The 18,777-nt window shown below is 33.8% G+C and overlaps 1 protein-coding gene across 1 annotated transcript in view; it reads right to left on the bottom strand.

Moving 5' to 3' along the window:
• Nucleotides 1-17,953, bottom strand: part of LRRC9 (leucine rich repeat containing 9) — a gene marked incomplete at its 5' end in the record, with an annotated part of 83,780 nt that extends 65,827 nt beyond the window's left edge. The window contains 6 exon segments of the mRNA XM_081292973.1: nt 5,377-5,559; nt 15,467-15,537; nt 15,822-15,885; nt 16,444-16,584; nt 17,413-17,631; nt 17,906-17,953. Coding sequence (XP_081149099.1) covers nt 5,377-5,559; nt 15,467-15,537; nt 15,822-15,885; nt 16,444-16,584; nt 17,413-17,631; nt 17,906-17,953 — 726 coding nt within the window.
• Nucleotides 17,954-18,777: the final 824 nt, after the last annotated feature.

Genomic DNA, 18,777 nt, shown 5'->3' with positions numbered 1-18,777 from the left:
GAAAGAGATCAGCAAAAACAAATTATGGGTAATTGTTCTATATAACAATTTAAAAGTTTTGTTAGCTCAATTAATAACAATAGCAGCAATGACAACAGCTCACAGGGTTCTATATTTAAATTTAATATGCAGAATATAAAATTCCAAAGATTCTTTTTGTGGATAATATTTATGTATGAGGCATATTCACCTTTATTTCCAGTATGACAACACACACACACACAAAAAAAAAACTATAGATAGAATTAAATTTATAAGAGAATCATTTGAGTAATGGTACAGTACTATTAAAGAAAACATAACAACATTATTCCTATGTGAATAACTTAGGGAAAAATAAAGAAATGCAAAGGAATTAAAAGTAAATGTAATATTAATGCATTCTGTAAAATCCTAAAAAAAATTGAATTTAATTTCTTTTTTTCCAAATCTATAAAAGGCTTTACATGAACTGGTTTTAGACTAAGCAAATGACTAAAATGTCAATCTAACCCAATCATTTTTAATTCCTTAATACTAGTGGGTCATCCTGTTATTAATAAGCTAAACATGATAATTTAATTAAATCCATCATTATGAAACAGTGCTTTTGAGTTGTAGTAGCCGAAAAGAACCATCTGAGAAGAACATAAACCAACTAGGTATTCTGTAAAAATGGTTTTAACCTGGTTTAGTGTTTCTCTTTACCAAGAAATAATAGTGTTTTCTCTTTACCAAGAATAAATTTGAAGACTCACAGTTGTAGACGTGTATTTTCTCTGAGTGAAGGCTCTTTTGTGTGATATATTTTTTTTAGTACAGAGTGTATAATCTAGATCCCAACAGAATTATTTGGAATAAAACACAGAATAGAAATAATATATGGTATGCTGAGAAGGCCAAAAGAATTTCCTTTCCATGTGCATAAGAAGTCTGCAACTGAAATCACTAAATTCCTCTGCTAAAAATAAGGCATTCATAACTTAGGACAGATGAAAAATGTTTTAGTATGATAATAAACTAATTTAAAAACCCCTGATTTAAGATGAACTTAATTTCTGAGGTACAAATGAATCAGAAGAAAAAACTGTAACTTAAGAAATAGCAAATGATGTTTTTTCTTTCCATGTATGGAGAGAAGGAAAATCCAATGCAAAATTCTTTGAGTAAGTAACAGCTAAAAAGAATTTATAATTAATTCTTAAGTCTAAAACAACAAAACAAACAAATAAAAAGATGGGGTAGAAGGAGTTTATTTTCCCAGAAAAAAACCCACAAGAGGCAAAGTTAAATTTCAGATAAGCAACAATGTTTTAATATCATACTTACTAGACATACTTATTTAATTATACTAAAACATTCATTATCATTTCTATGAAATTCAAATTTAACTTGAATACCCCCAAGTTAGAGAAAAAAGATTCAAAATATTACACTTAATTTGTTTAAAGCTTTTTTTTGATTAAGCAGAATATTCACATGTATCAAAAGATATGAAGAAAACTATACTTCCCACAACTATGTCCCATTTCCAAGTTGCCTCCTCTTTCATAGGTAATCACTCATTTTAGTTTCTAATGTATTTTTCACATTTCTTCTATTTTTTCCATTATTAAGAATGTACCCATATCTTTATAAATTGTGATATTGTACTATTCCTAAACTTTTTCAAAATCACTTTTGTGTGTTACAACAAATAAAACATTTATTGTAAGGGATTGTTGTTTAAGAATATTTATTAAGATTCTGGAATAGTAAGATTCTTTAAACTATGAGTATATTCTTATGAATTATGAATATCTGACAGCAAATCAACTTTGTAGGATGATTGCATATAATTTTCTTTTTGTCCTGAACTTTTAAGAATTGATGTCAAAGTTATTTTCAAGAACTCTGGTATAATTGCTTGCCTTTAAAAAGTTTTCCTTACAAAATTAATCTAATTAATGCTAAATTCAGTTGCATGTTTGTATTAAGACTACTTTGGTCCCTTTGCTTCTTTGATGGTCAAAACCAATTAAAAATCATACAGAAGTATACTTGAGTATGGTTTCATAGCAATAGTTTAAAAATTTCTTTTTGTAGTTGTAGATGGACAGAATACCTTTATTTATTTGTTTATTTTTATGTGGTGCTGAGGATTGAACCCAGTGCCTCACACATGCTTTGCAAGCACTCTGCCTCTGAGCTACAAGCCCCAGCCCTCATAGAATCATTTTTATAGAACCTAACAATTAAGATGGACTTTTATGCATATTAACTCATTGGATCCCTACAATAATCCAGTGGTGAAGAATAGATATTTTATTTCTCATCATATTTTAATAGTTCAGAAAACTGAAGTTCGGTGAGTTGAAGGATCTTCCTTAAGAAAAGGCAGGGATTCAATTCAAGTCTTTTGATCTGAACCCACATTTTCTTCTTCTATCTCAGGCTGACTCCCTGGTAGTCCTCCTGGTAGGTTCTGTCTTTACTTGCCACTTGTCAAATGCACAAACTTTTTCATAGTCATGGGTAAAAATCTGAAGAACCAACAGCACTTACCACAGAGAACTGCTGCAACTTGACATCTTATGAATGATAATAAAGAAAGCATTTAAAAAATCTATATCAATGGAATATTACTCAGCATTAAAAGAGAATCAAATTATGGCATTTGCAGGTAAATAGATGGAGTTGGAGAATATCATGCTGAGTAAGTAAGCCAATCTCAAAAAACCAAAGGCTGTATGTTCTCTGTGATAAGTGGATGCTGATCCATAACAGGGAGGGGGAAGGCATGGGGAAAATGGAGGAAATCTGATTAGGCTAAGGGGAGGGAGGGTGGGTAGGTAAAGTGGGGAAAGATGGTGGAATGAGATGGACATCATTACCGTAGGTACATGTATGACTGCACATATGGTGTAACACTACATCATGTACAACCAGAGAAATAAAAAGTTGTGCTGCAATTGTATACAATGAATCAAAATGCATTCTGCTGTCATATATACCTAATTAAAATAAATTAATTAATAAAAAATCTATATCAAGCTGGGAGTGGTGGTATATGTCTGTAATCCTAGCGACTCAGGAGGCTGCGGTAGGAGGATCCTGAGTTCAAAGCTAGCCTCAGCAAAATACCAAATGACATACTACTCATCCACAACATTCCCTTGTAATTCATCTAGCCCACAAGTTTAAGTACCATCTTTCTTCTTGCAATTCTCATATTTATCTCTCTAATCTGGGAAACTCTCTTAAAATAGCAGACCCACACATCCCCTTTGGATGTTCAAAGCCTGTTCAAACTTTACATACCTAAAATTAAATTGTTATTCTTCCTCCTAAATATATTTCTCCCATACTCTTCCTCTGTTTTTCAAATAACAACTCACTCTTTTAATTGCTCAGGCTTATAAATTAGAATTATTCTCTACTTATTTCCTCTGTACTTCATACCCAATAAATTCATCAGCAAATCCAGATGTTTTTCACTTTATAACTACTAACAGAATCTGACTACTTCTTATATTGTCTTCCACTAACACCCTGTATTGAAACATATGCATCTCTCATCTGAGTTACTGGAATAATTTTCTAATCCTCTGTTCTTAATCAATTATCCAAAGAATTCTTTTAAGACATATCTTGTTCCTTCTTTGCTCAAATTTTTCCAGTGGCCCCTATCTCCAAAGTAAAAGCCAAAGTACTTACAGCATTCTACAGAGTCATATATAATCTGGTCCCTGCCACTCCTGTCTTCATCCCTTAGTTTTCTTTCCTTCAAATACTCAGCTCCAGCCATAAGCTTTCTTTGTTGTCCTTTAAATAGGCATGTTCCTGAACTAGGGATTTTGTACTTAGTGATCCCTGTTTAAAGCTCTTCCCCAGATATTCACATGACTTGCTCCCTCACTTGTTTCAGGTTTCTGCTCAAATATTGCATTATAAGAAAATCTTTTTCTGACAATTCTATAATAAAAGAGCCAATATGTCCTTATTAACAACCTCTTTTCATTTACCCTTGTTTTATCTTTTTTTCCATACCATTTATCAGCATTTAACATGCTAGTCATTTGCTCATTCAGTTGCTTATTATCTGCCTTCTTCACTGGACTATATGCTCCAAGAAAGCAGGGATTGATTTGCTTACTCTGCATCTCTAGTGACTTAAACTGTGGCCAGAATATAACAGGCATTAAATATTTGTTAGAGTAATTAGCCAATCAACTAATTTTTGTAGAGCATGTTCACTCTGATTACTTTTGTGGAATCTCTGATATAAAATTAGAGATAGTAGAAATTTTAAAAAATATGGTTGATACTGTGAAGTTTTGCAGGTGTTTTTTTTTAAGCATTACTAGAGAAAACATTCCTCCCTGGGCCTCCAATGACTCTGAACGTCTGCCAGTAGACAATGGCATTAGCTTTTTGCTCCGTATTACAAGATAGTTCACTTCTCAGATTAAAAATTAGAATAATCTCAATGTTAGAATAAAAGTGAAGAAAAAGGGGGAACTTGAGAATCAATCCATAGCACTAAAAGAGAAACAAGATAAATAGATAAAGACATTCTTTATCTATGTTGAGAAGATGCATAGGCCACAAGGTGGAAGGTCCCTTATATTGGGCATCCACATTCTTGGCACATTATAGATACTCAAAGTCAATTTATGATTAACTGAATGGACAAATGAATTGGTTTTATATTGAGGATAATTCAGACACAAATCCATCAAGTGAGGCAGCCTGGTTAAGTTAGTGAGGTCCTAAAACAAAGATGATGCACAGGGAGTGGAATTGGCCTAAAAGAGAGGTAGAAAAATGATATAGAAATACTAGTAATGAGCGTGGAGAATTCCCATGAACTCCAGTGTAAAATTATAGATCCCTTGGTGACTTGTGAAAACTCCCTTATAGGAAGGTTCATTGTCAGCAAGATTTCAAGAGTGTAATGACAGCATGTGGAGGGCCACTTCTACTCTGAGTGACTCTCAAACCATTTTTAATTAGACTAAAATCTACCCAATTTTTGGCATACTACCATCATCCATGGATACTTTATTATTTCTATATGTAATATTCCAGATGAGAGGTAGTTACTTATTATATTTTTACTGTTATTTATATTTTAAGTTTTTATATGCAGCACTAGTTCAGTTAGTTTAACATTAATGGATGCTTCAGATCTCCTTCTTTTAATTTTGTACAGATTATAAACAATTTTTTAAAGTATTTCACCTTCCAGTTTTATCATCAAATTCTAGTATTAATGTTGTTATTTGTATGCTTTCATGTGAAACATCTTGTTTACTGGGTAAAAGAAGAATTAGAGACAAAAAGTGATGAGATAAACACAGAAAGAAGTTAATTATCAAACTTAAGTCACAGATAATTGATTAGGAATACACTTACATCTGCCAGTTCCTTGATCTGTTTGGCTGACACATCAAATGTGTCAAGTCTTTGAAGGCAAGGCAAGTGATACAATACATGTGTGGAATAATTACACAGCAGACAAACTGGATTGGTTTTATACTGAGGATCATTCAGACACAAATCCCTTAAGTGACGCAGCCTGGTTAAGTTAGTGAGGTCCTAAAACAAAGAGTAATAATAATATTCATTTAATTAAGTGTGAATATCCATTTCTAAAGGAGGCATGTGAACACTTGAGGTCACCTATAAGTTAATGTAAAACATTTTAACTACATACTTAAACATGTTAAAGTAATTCAGAGGATTAAAATATTCTTTAGTCAAAAACATGTTAAATTCCTGAAGAAAAGATCAACAATAACATCAGACTTTGTACAACTATATTTTTTCTATATTTACCAAACCATATAAATCAATTTGAACTTTGGAGCCATCACACATGTTGCCACCTCTGCACAGCTCCTTTTGCTAACAATTACCCCCAGGGTTCCTGGAGTGCTCTGCTTCCTTCAACTCTATGTCCTACACTTACCACCAAGAAACACTGCTCTCCATCTTCCTTGCTCCCCAGATCTGACATATTTACAAAGGTTAGGGGAACCCATTCTGTTACAATCACCATGGAATTCTTGATTTCTCATTGTTTTCTGTTTGCTTGCTTTGCTTTTTCTATAAATGCCCCTTCTACCTATTATGATCAATTTTAAGCTAGTTCTTGGAGGGCCTAGTTTCCTCACAACCGATGGAGGGGGAAGGCTTGATCATGTATTTCCAGATCAATATTTCTTCTTAACATATTTTATTCTGATCTTTAAGTCATTGTTTATATTTTATTTATTTATTTTTTGTTATTTGGCCCTTGCTTAACTCTTCAGCCTTACCTCTCCCTGCTTAAATTCTGACATTTTATGTTTTGGCCATACTGAATTACTTATAGCTTCAGAATGTGCCAGAACCTATTTTATTTTTAGACCTTTACTCATATACAGTCCATTTTGAGTTGACTGAACTTCACCCAGCTTTGCACATTAATCTATTTAGGCCCAATCCAGTTTTCACCTTCTTTGGGAACCTTATTTCAGACCCCAAGGTTAGAGTAGATGAGTAGAACCTATGAGTTATTTTAGCCACTTGGCTTAATTTTGTTATAGAATTTATCAGTCTGAATTGACAATTGCTTGTGAACCCAGCAAGTCATATGCCAAGGGTCTATATGAGCTTTAGTATTCAATCTATAGTCTAAGAATTGTTTACATTTATAAAGTGTTATAAAAAATAAAAAAGAATATGCAGCAGAAGGCCATCTGTGATCCAAAAAGCCTAAAATGTTTTCTATCTGGCCTTCTGCAGGAAAAGTAGAGACAAAACTTTTCCTGTCTTCACTGAGACAAACTCAGGGATTGTACCTTAATGTTGTATTCCCAATACTCAGCATGTAGAACACAGAAGGCTTTAAATAAACATGTAAATTGAATCATTGTTTTCTACCAACCTCTTTCCAATAAATCCTTATAATGTCCTTATTTCTAGGATGTTGCCTGAGGTAGGAGGGTACTAGGGTGGGGTGAAACTTGAAAGGATGTGATGATAGGTAGTAGAATCAGAATCATTAATTAGGAGAAATTCAAAGGAAGAAACAGGAAATATTAGTTTTTTTTTTTAAATTTTGTAGTTATAGATGGACACACATATTTATTTATGTGGTGCTGGGGATTGAACCCAGTGCCTCACATGTGCTAGGCAAGTTCTCTGCCACTGAGCTACAGTCCCAGCCCCAGGAAGTATTAGTGCACCAAAACAGACTGCTAGACCAATGGTACAAAATAGAGGGCACAGAGACTAACACACAAAATTACAATTATCTTATATTAGACACAGTTGCCAAAATCATGCATTGGAGAAAAGATAGCATCTTCAACAAATGGTGCTGGCAAAACTGAAAATCCATATGCAACAAAATGAAATTAAACCCCTATCTCTCACCATGCACAAAACTCAACTCAAAGTGGATCAAGGACTTGGGAATTAAACCAGCAGAGACACTGCATCTAATCGAAGAAAAAATAGGCCCTGATCTTCATCATGTGGGATTAAGCCCCAACTTCCTTCATAGGACTCCTATACCGCAAGAATTAAAACCAAGAATCAATAAATGGGATGGAATCAAACTAAAAAGTTTATTCTCAGCAAAAGAAACAATTTGTGAGGTGAAGAGAGAGCCTACATCCTGGGAGCTCTCACACATCAGATAGAGCACTAATCTCTAGGATATATAAAGAACTTAAAAAGCTAAGCAACAAAAAAACCCAAATAACCCAATCAACAAATGGGCCAAGGACCTGAATAGACACTTCTAAGGAGAGGATATACAATCAATCAACAAATATATGAAAAAAAAATGTTCATCATCTCTAGCAATTAGAGAAATGCAAATCAAAACTTCTAAGATATCATCTCACTCCAGTCAGAATGACAGCTATTATGAAGACAAACAATAATAAGTGTTGGCAAGGATGTGGGGAAAAAGATACACTCATACATTGCTGGTAAGACTGCAAATTGGTGCAGCTAATATGGAGCAGTATGGAGATTCCTTGGAAATCTGGGAATGAAACCACCATTTGACCCAGCTCTCCCTCTCCTCGGTCTATATCCAAAAGACTTAAAAACAGTATACTATAGGGACACAACCACATCAATGTTTATAGCAACACAATCCATAATAGCTAAACTGTGGAGCCAACCTAGATGCCCTTCAGTGGATGAATGGATAAAAAAAATATGTCATATATACACAATGGAATTTTACTCAGCAATAAAAGAGAAAAAAATCATGGCATTTGCAGGTAAATGGATGGTGTTGGAGAAGATAATGCTAAGTGAAGTTAGTCAATCCCTATAAGCTATAAGGAAGCTGACTCATAGTTGGGTAGGGAGGGGGAGCATGGGAGGAATAGATGAATTCTAGATAGGGCAGAGGGGTGGGAGGGAAAGGGAGGAGGCAGGGGATTAGCAAGGATGGTGGAATGTTACAGACATCATTATACAAAGTACATGTATGAAGACAAGAATTGGTGTCAACATACTTTATATACAACCAGAGATATGAAAAGTTGTGCTGTATAACTGCAATAAGAATTGTAATACATTCCACTGTCATTTATTTTTTAAAAAATCAATAAAAAATAAAATAATTTTTAAAAAGGTAAATTACAAATGGAATGGGAAGGAGAGAATGAAGTCAGGATGCTAAAATGAAGAGTAAAACAGTGTCAGGTTACCAATATGTGCCCAAACTCTCTCTGGACAAGTAAGAATATGGTTCACTGACCTGACCTCAGGCTAGAACTGGGCCCACAAGTGGAGTGGGACTAAGTAGAATTTCTCTAAAAGGGAGATTTATGGACAGAGCTATGTACATAATCATTTGACTGAATTCTGCAGGGGCAAGGAAGATAAACCATCTGATGTCCCAAGAAATAAAGATATCTTTTGATTACTGAGTGGCTATGTTGCTTTTGACCATCAGTCTGGGTTAGGAGATAGAGGGTGTGAACTCAGAAATCCTACTGAGGAACCTCCTATCTACACTCTAAAGTCAGATGAGGTTGGAATCCATGAAGGCACAAAATGTCATTGAAAGTCAGTGTTATGGTGCCTAGTAGAAGTTATTCCATCACCACCAGGATAATATCTTTTTAGGGTGGGACAAAAGGTTAAAGATAAAAATCTAGGTAACAGTGTTGCAGAAACATTTCTAATATGAGGATGGTAAAGTTCCTGTGAATCACATTCAATGTTTTTATGGTAAGTTGCTAGCATTATCATATATAGTCTTTCTAATATTACATCTTACAATGAATTTTCACAATAGTCCTATTTTACCATCATTTAAGAAATAAGGACATAGAAATATAACAGGCTAATATAAGTATAATAGCAATACAAGCAATAAAACAACACATATTTATTATTGAGCCCTTAGTATGTAATAGTCACTATTCTAGTAGTTTTACATTATTTTTCACTGAAATTTTATGCTACAACTGTATTATGCTACCTCTGGTATGGGTCAGGACTAGAACTAACAGATCTCTCTGCTTACTCAGCCTGTGCCTGTAATCACTAGAAGGCTGCATGTCAAACTACAGTAAGATAAACTTCCACATGGCTTCTTCGCAGGGCAGTTGCATAGCCTCCCAGCATTCTGCACTTATCTCCTTCAGCCTCAATCTCATGAATCTCTCCCTTGCCTTGTTCCAGTCATATAAGACTTCTAGTTTCTTTTCTTGTTTAAATATTTTTTAAGATGTTGCTGGACCATAATTTTATTCATTTATTTATATGCAGTGCTGAGAATCAAATCCAGTGCTTCACATATGCTAGGCAAGCGCTTACCACTGAGCCACAACCCCAGTACAAGACTTCTACTTTCTTGAATTGGCCATGCTCCTTTCCACCACTTATGGCCCTCATCCATGTTCTAATTTTGCCTGGAATGCTCTACCTCAGCTACTCCTACTCAGATTTCACATATTAACTAAATATTACTAACCCCCTTCAAGGATGACTCCACAAGGCTAGGTCACCTTTTTATATGTTGCCACACACTCTAAATTTATCTTTCACAGTTCTGACTTCTTCCGAAATTTAAAAATATCTAAACCTAAAGTTTTATCCACATTTCACATTGTTTTCTTGGAATAGATTCCTAAAAGTAGACTTGATAAAGGATAGAAACCTTTTTATAGGACTTGGCATATAATGTCTAAATGCTTTCTAGAAAAGCTTTATCAATTTAAATAACTCCCAAGATCATATAATTGTCCTTTTTACCCTAGTCTTTCTAGCATATAGAGTACTATGTTTATTTAAAAATTGCCTATTTAAAATATGATCAGTTTAAAGTTACATGTTTTAATTTGCATTCTATTCATTCTCAATGAGATTGAAAATTCTTTTATGAATTTACTAGGCATTTAGAATTCATTCTGTGAATTATTCAATCATTTATTCTTTCTTCTACTGGGTATGTTAAGTTAGTTGTTTATAATGGATTTAACAGTAAGAATGTTCAATTTTAGCCTACCATAGTCTTTGTAAAAATAATTTTCCACATTTTTTTGCCTTTTAATTTTACAACATGTTTAACATACTTACGTTTAAAATTTCCATGTAGTTAGACTTGAACATTTTGTGTATTCTTAAACTAGCAGAATTAAAGGGGACAAAGACAAATACACATATATACCCCACTATCTATCTCACTGGCCATCCCAACCCTGTGACAACTGTTACCAACCTCTCAATGTTTCTAGTTTTAATAACAAACTTACTTCCCATGTGTTAAATCTGATTCCTCATCTGACGCTGCGATGCTTTCAATAGTGGAAGAGGCAATCTGCCATGTTCCCTATGTATTTCTTCTAACTCTTGCTCAGTATGTAAAGAATGCAAGGCCTGCCCTTTTTTTCCCCCCATCCATTTCCGCAGCATGTGTTTGCAATGAGTAATCTTGAGAGACGAATTAATATCCCCTGTGGGAGACCAACCTTGCACATGACTGAGTCACACTCCCTGGCTGGGTTCTGAGGTGCTCAGTCTCCTGCATGGGTGTGTCTTGCTACAGCCCCATGGGTGGAGCTATGCTCACCTGTTCCTTTGTAATATAACCCCTTGCCCTGTTTAGGATAGAATCTTCCATGGAAGTGCCTTGTATGTGCCCCCTTCTCTTACTGTGCCCTTGGGTGTGGCCCACCCAGATGCCAGTCAACCTGCCAACAGTGGACATCATGAAGATAAACTCAGCCCCCTGACCCCTTGTCTCATTTGAATAGCTTCTCCTCAATTAAAGATGTCAGTGTGTGCTCTCACTCTCTCTTCCTGCGGATCCTTAAGGTCAGAGGAGCGACCCCAAAGAAAAAGGTACTTGTGTCTCTTGTGTGGTTATTTTGCACAGCCCAGTTAACCCAGTTTACCTGGAGTGACCCCTGAGCCTTTTAGTCTCGAGAACAGAAACCTGGCAATTCCCTTCTCCAGCCTCATATTCCTCTATAGAAAGTAGGACTGATTCTAAAGCAGTAGATTCCTGTAGCTCTGTGTTCCTTAGGTGTGATATGCTGCAAACCCAGTCTTTGTTCAGTAGTCATTTGGGTGCATCAGTTACCCTGTGGAACTTGGAGAGCATGGGATAACTGAAGCAAACCAATATTTTGCCCATGCTACTTTCTAGTCCTTTGTCTCAGACCCAGGAATCATTTCTTCTGCCAACATCCATGAAACAGTGACAGGCTAGCTTGCTCACTCAGCTGACTTCATTACTCTACATTCAGTAAAGTACTTAGTCAGGCAGATGTTTAGTTAAGGAAAGAGACCACAATTTGACTCCACCTAGGGTCACAGATTTTTTAGTCTCAACCTCTGACTTGCTTGACCAGGTGCTTCTAGCCCAGCTCACTACTTAGCCAATCAGTTAAGTATCAGCAGGTCATCTAACATACTGCCAAACACATTAGACTACCAGAGGGAATCCTATGACTAAGATTTTTTCTCAAGACATGGCCTGACATGCCCTAATTTGTTTCCATGACAAATTAGGGCAGATATTATGGAAGTTTTCTTCATCCCTGATCTATCTATCTAATTTGACTGTGGACTATCCTGTTTAAAGTTCTCTTATCCTTTAACGTCTCTGATAATAATAAGTCTTCAACTTTTCTTGGAGCTCTGCTTACAGATTTTATCTTTTCCCCATTTTCTCCAAATCCCCCAAATATATGCTTTGTTCCAAGGGCACAGATTTATTACTCATAGCCATTTAGCCAACAGGAAATGTATTCTACCGATTCTTAAATTGACTATTCTAGTTATGAATTTTAGCCCCTCATTTCCAACCACTTATACAAGCTCTTCACCTGATTATTACACTAGTACACTGAATTCAACATATCCGGATCAAATACATTCTCTTTCATTCCAAACTAGCCACTAGAAAATTTTAGATAAAGATGAGTAGGAAATAATTTTGAATTGATCAGTATTAAAATAGACATTATTTTATGCAGAGAAAAATACATAAAAACTCCAAGAAGCTACAAAATAAAGCAGAATAAGAACCTTAAAAAGAAATTTAAATAGGTCTTGGGTTGTAACTCAGCGGTTGAGTGCTTGCCTTGCATGCGTGAGACACTGGGTTTGATCCTCAACACCATATAAATATATAAATAGAACAAAGATATTGTGTCCATCTACAACTATAAAGCTGTTTTTAAAAAAAGAAATTTAAATAAAATTTTATTTTATTAGTCAAATTCCAGAGTAAATACTTGTTATACATGGAGTCCCATGACAAATATTTCTTGAGCTATACATGACAAGTATTTCTTGAGCATGCTAAGTACTGGAATTACAGATCCATTTTGTACTCTCTTTCTTTTCACATTCCACTAGGTGACAAATGCTGCAAGTTCAACAAACATAAGGTCTATCTCATGTATTACTTTTTCTTATCTTTTTCTCCTCTTCTTTCTCTCTTCTCTTCCTCTTCTTCTTTCACTTTCTTCTTCGTTTTTTTTTTTTTTTTTTTTTTTGCTTTGGTTTGTCTACAATATCTCATTCAGACAAGTTTCATAGTCTCCTAACTGGCTTTTCTGCTTTCTGCTGCACCAAAACAATAAATAGTAATTTCAGATTATGAGCCCTAAGGATCATCTCTGATTATATCACTCCCTTTCTCAAAGACTCTGAAAGTGTTCTGTTGTCCATAGCATACAGACCATATCAGGACCCAGTTTGCCCTTCCAATTTTAACTTCTAGTATTTTCCATATGTACACTCTACTTTGGTCAAATAACAATGCCGATGTTACTCAAACATACTCTTTGACTTTTTACCTCCACACCTTTGTGCATATTGTTCTTTCCCTCTTAGAATACCCATCCCCTGCTGCCCAGAAGAGCCACCTACAAAGCCTATTAAAATTCTGTTGGCTTTAACAGAATTTTAGTTTCATAAAAAGTATTTCCTCTGGAATTTGACTAATATAAAAATTTTTTAAAAAAAATTCTCTTTAAGGCAGTTATTCTTCTTTATTTTGTAGCTTCTTGGAATCTTCTTTTATTTTTATCTAAGTAAAAGAATGCCTATTTTAATACTGATCAATCCAAAATTATTTCCTACTCATTTTTATCCAATATTTTCCACAGGAAGTATTTGAATATGCACCTTGAATATGCTCACTGTCAAAATTATGAATGCCACATGATTTAACCCACATTATATGTAATAAACATAACACCCCTAATTTGGTTGTTTCTTTGGCATTCAAGTTCTTGACAAATGTTTACTGTGATTTACTACATGTACAGCACTGTTCTAAGCATTGTAGATAAGCAGTGAGCAGAATAGGCAAAATTTATGAATACATGGAGCTTTTATTCTAGCAAGCGATGTGCTGAGAGGTAAAATTAAACTGAAAAGGGTGATTTGAAGTGCTGGGGAGAGTAGTGGGGCTTATTGCTATTTTACCTATATCAGCAGGAAAGACATCATCAAGAACATAATATTTGAACAAAGATCAAAATGAAAAAAGGGAATGAGGCCTACAGGTACATGGGAAAGAATACTTCAACAAGTACAAAGGCCAAAGTTAAGAGTGTACTAGGTATATTCAGAGAATGGTGAGACCAAAATGGCTGGAATAGAATAAATTAATGTGATAATTATAGGGTATTCATTTAACATTTGAGCAGCCATCTTACTCAAACTCCTCCCACCCCCATTAGTGACTTACCCCATGGAATCATAACCCTAAGCCAATTCCAAAAGGACGCGATCCCTTTCCTCTGCAAAAGCCCCATGGTGACCATCGACCTAAGCCAATATCGTGCTATTCCCCACCTGCCTAGCTCTGATGCAAGCAACCCTGAGCCTATCCCATAGCACCACAACTACAACTCCAAACCCCAACCTCACAAAAGCTGAGCACCCAAACATTTCGGGGCCTCTCTCTTCTCTATAGAGAGATGGCATTTATTTGTCAGCTTTGACAAATAAACTTTTGTGTGGATCTCTGCCTGGTCTCTGTCCTTCCTTTCTCGCTGGCCTGTATCTTGCTTTCTCATTTTCCTTTCAATAATGATAGAAACTGTGGTTAGAGAGACAGTTGTGGGTGAGAGAACAACTAGACTTTATAAAGTCCTATGGGCCATTGTAAGAATTGTCTGATATTGTGAAAGAGATGAGAAGCCAAGGGAGGATTGTGAGCAGAAGAGTGGTTTCATCTGGCATATTTTTAAAGGTTTCATCAGGATACTGTGTGGAGAAGAGATTGACAGTAGGGAAAAGAAAAATAGAGGAAGAGATGTTAAGATTTTTTTTCTCTCAATAATACAGGTTAGAGATGATGGTGTCCTTAATTATATTGACAGTGATGTACATGGTAAGAAATGGTCAGACTCTAGACATATTCTGAAGGGGGACCAATGGAATTCACTGATGAATTAGATGTGGGATATGAAGGAATAAAAGGAGTAAAAAAACTGCTATAAGGATTTTGGCTTAAGTTACTGGAAGAATGAAAATGCCATTTAGAGAAGTGGGGAAGCCTGTAGAAGGTTTATTGGAGGAGAAATCAGTTTGAGCTAGGATAATTCTAGGGAGTTATCAGGAAAAGTAGAGGTACCAATTTAGGAGTAACCAATAGATAAAAATATTTAAAGTCATGAGACATGATGAGATTTTTTAGAGAATGAGTGCAGACAAATAAGAAAAGATCCCAGGACTGATCAGGAACACTCCATTTTTTTGATGCTAGGAAGACTCCCAGAAAGACTGAGAGAAAATTAAGAGAAAATGACACTCTAAGAGTCAAGTAAATAGTTATCTTTTTGGTTTTAATACTGTCAGATCATAAAGTCAATTTAGTCAGATGACTCTGAAATTCCCTGAAGTATAAGGTAGCCTCAAAAAAATGAATCTGTTCCTTTAAAAGGGACTAGTTAGTCAATTTTCTGCAATTATATGGTTCATGATTCAGATAAAAACAAATTATTCCACTTAAACATACCTTGAAAGAACATATTTGGTTACCAGAAAGGTTAAGCTTCTCCAGTTGTTCATTGATGTCAAGACACCGACCTTTGATTTAACAAGATAAAAGAAAAATCAAATTTCTTGTTTTATCTCCTTTTCATATCTTATCATACCTCTGAGTTATATACAGCCATCATTTCCCACATATCAGCAAGATTAATGGTACCATTAACAGCTAATATTTTCAATCCTATAAACATGAGATAAGAAATACTTTGTAAAGATATTATTCAAAAAATCTAAAAGAAAGAAATCTATCCATATACATGTTTATATTGATAAATAACTGTTGTAATTTTCTCTCAAATTCCAAATGAAACAATACATACCAATGGTGCTTATCAGATTTCCTGCAAGGTTGAGGTCATTTAAATTTTTCAAAGTCTGTAAGCCCTGAAAATTTAGACAATATGTTATTTAGAAAAAAATCATTAAAATCTTCATTTCCAAGTCATCCCTGATTAATCTGGTAAGTTCTCTGGATGTTTTGTTTATTGAGTGCTGTGTACTTCACAAGCACAGAGGGAAGTGGGTATCTCAATGAAGCCATCTTTGTTTCTCCATATTGGAACCTGCAGAGAACTATTGTAAGAGGGAACAAGAAGGGAAGTGGAGACCAAAGAGGAGGAGTTGAGTGGAAAAAGAACACATTACACACATGTTCATAATCTAAGACAAGTCATATAACTCCTCTAAATATCTTTTTTAAAAATCTTCAAATAACAGCATTATCTTTCCTCTCAGGTTGTTGAGAGAAGTAATGATGATGATGAATATGAAGCCCTCCATGCATTATAAAATGCTGTGTTCATCTTAGTTATTTTAATCATAATAATTAAACTAGTGATAATTATTTTGATCCCTAATCATAATCCGATCTTAGACATTGTGGTTTAAAATCTACAGAAGTAACTGGTTTTATATATGTATGAATCATTGAAATTATCTTACCTCAATATTTTTAATCATGTTGTGGTTCAGCCAGAGGACTTGCAATTTAATTAATTTGTCTAAATTTTCTATTTTAGAAATTTTATTATAATATAAATACAATTTTTCCAAATTTCTACATTCTTGAAGGCCTCCAATTTTCTGTTTAAAAGGAAATTGAATTGTATTACATTATACTTTGCCATTAACCCTTCCAATAAAGTAAGTTTCTAAGTAAATTTTTATTAAATATAACATTTTATTGTGAAAATAATGTTCAAAAAATTAACTAAATTTTTAAAAGAGAAAGCATATAATTACTCCATCTACATACAATTTTATTTAGTCTTATATACTTTATTTAAATTTTTAATCAACTCTATTTTATAACTATAATCATAATATATTATGTAATTTGGTGAAGACTTTTTTATTGAAGACCATCTAAAATGTTTTATAATCTTTCAAATTATAATATATAATAATTTTAGAATATTTCTTAAAGTTTATAGTAATTTTTTAAAAAATTACTCTATGAATAAAATGTTTACATTCCAAATTCTTAGCTACTATTTATAATACTGCAACAAATAGCTTCTTACATACATTTGTTTTCTGCTGTTGAATTACTTCTCTAGGATAAAATTTTTAAAACAGGATTTCTGAGGTAAAAATGTGTGTACATTTCTGTGGCTTTTGGTGTTTTAAAGTATTGAATTTCAAAACTGATGTCTAATCAATAGTGTGTAAGTAAATCAATTTTACTGTTAAGCAGTGCTAGCTCTGATTTGATTAGCTTTGATAACTAAAAAGTAAAATATGTTTATGCTTTAATCACTTATTTCTAATTTTTCTTTTTTGAATATCAATTTCTATCTTTTGCCACTTATCTGTTTTGCTCTGCTTCATCATAATTTCAATGAATTATTGTTCCAAAGTCAAAATTTCAGTATAAAATATTCCATTCTAAGATTATATATTTAAGCTTACCTCGATGCAACATTCAGCAATCCAAAGTTCTTTAAGCAGAACACAAGTCTCTAACCCTGAAATTTCTTTTATATCTTGAGCAACAATTGTAAGACTTGTTAAATTAGGAAATAATGATAATCCAACTATACGGGGATACCCTGAGAAAAACATCTCCAGTTTTGAAGCATTTGATCCTTCTTTTCCAACTATCTCATAAGATAAACCATTGCACAAACACTGTTTAAAAACAAAAAGAAATTTAATTATTACTATTTTAAATAATGAAAATGATTTTTGTCATTTGAAATTACAAATTGTCAATTGTACTGGTACCATTTTTATATCTCTCACAAGAAAGTAAGTTGTACCACATATGTGATTTTTCTGTGTTTCCAAAAGGCATATTGCAGAAGAAATCACTAGATATTCCTTTCAGTTCCAGAAAAGTGCATAAAAAATGTTCCCTCTCATATTTTTGCAAATGTTCAAAAGAAATTTAGATCTGACTCACCAGTTCTTTAATTATTTCTTCTTGATGTAAATTTTCACTTTCAATCATCTTCCATTAAAAATAATGGTCATAATAATGTATCTATTAAGGAAATCAAATGAATACTCGGGTCATGTCAATATAAACTGAAAAGGACCTTAAAATTAACTTAAGTTGAACCACCCAACCTGACTTGAAATCTTCATATAGTATATTACCAGACAGCTGGACCCCAAGACAGTCTATTTGATCTCTGAAGTTTTCTGTTTGAAAGCTATTTTTTATTCTGAATTTAATTCTGTCTCTCCATAACTCCTCTCTTTTTGTTGCCATCCTATCCTTCGTTCAAATAAAATAAGTATAATTTTTCTACTGTATAATGAGCCTTCAATACTTGAAGAAAATAGTCATTTTTCATCTACACCCTTATCTTGCTCTCAGTTCAATTCTTTTAGTTCTTTTGATAGACATTCTTTGTCTCTTTTGAATAGCCTCCAGCTTATCCTTCTTATTAAACTGTGGTGCTCCAAACTGAGCACAGTTCTTTGTACTTAGAGAGCTTACCTGGCATATTATTAAAATGAATTCAACAACTTCATTGTATATAATGTGAAGAAATTAATACCTAAATTATTTTGATAAAAATTAACCCCATTTTCATAGTTTTTAACATTTTCATTATATAATTCTGGACATTCATTATCTAAAAAGTATAGAATCCTATTTCTAATATTATGATATGACAAACAAAATATAGAGAACTATTTATATTATAATCCCACTTGTTACAATAATAACTCCCCCATAGATATGTGTGTTTGTGTGTGAGATTCTGTGTCTGTGTGATTAGGTAGGAAGAAAATGTAGAAATATATATCCTAAGTTGTTAACAT

This window comes from Spermophilus citellus, assembly GCF_964194105.1.
Source record: "Spermophilus citellus genome assembly, chromosome: 4".
In the NCBI taxonomy this organism is placed as follows: Eukaryota; Metazoa; Chordata; class Mammalia; order Rodentia; family Sciuridae; genus Spermophilus; species Spermophilus citellus.
The sequence above is the reverse complement of the archived record's forward strand: the minus strand, read 5'-3'. Positions and strand labels throughout refer to the sequence as shown.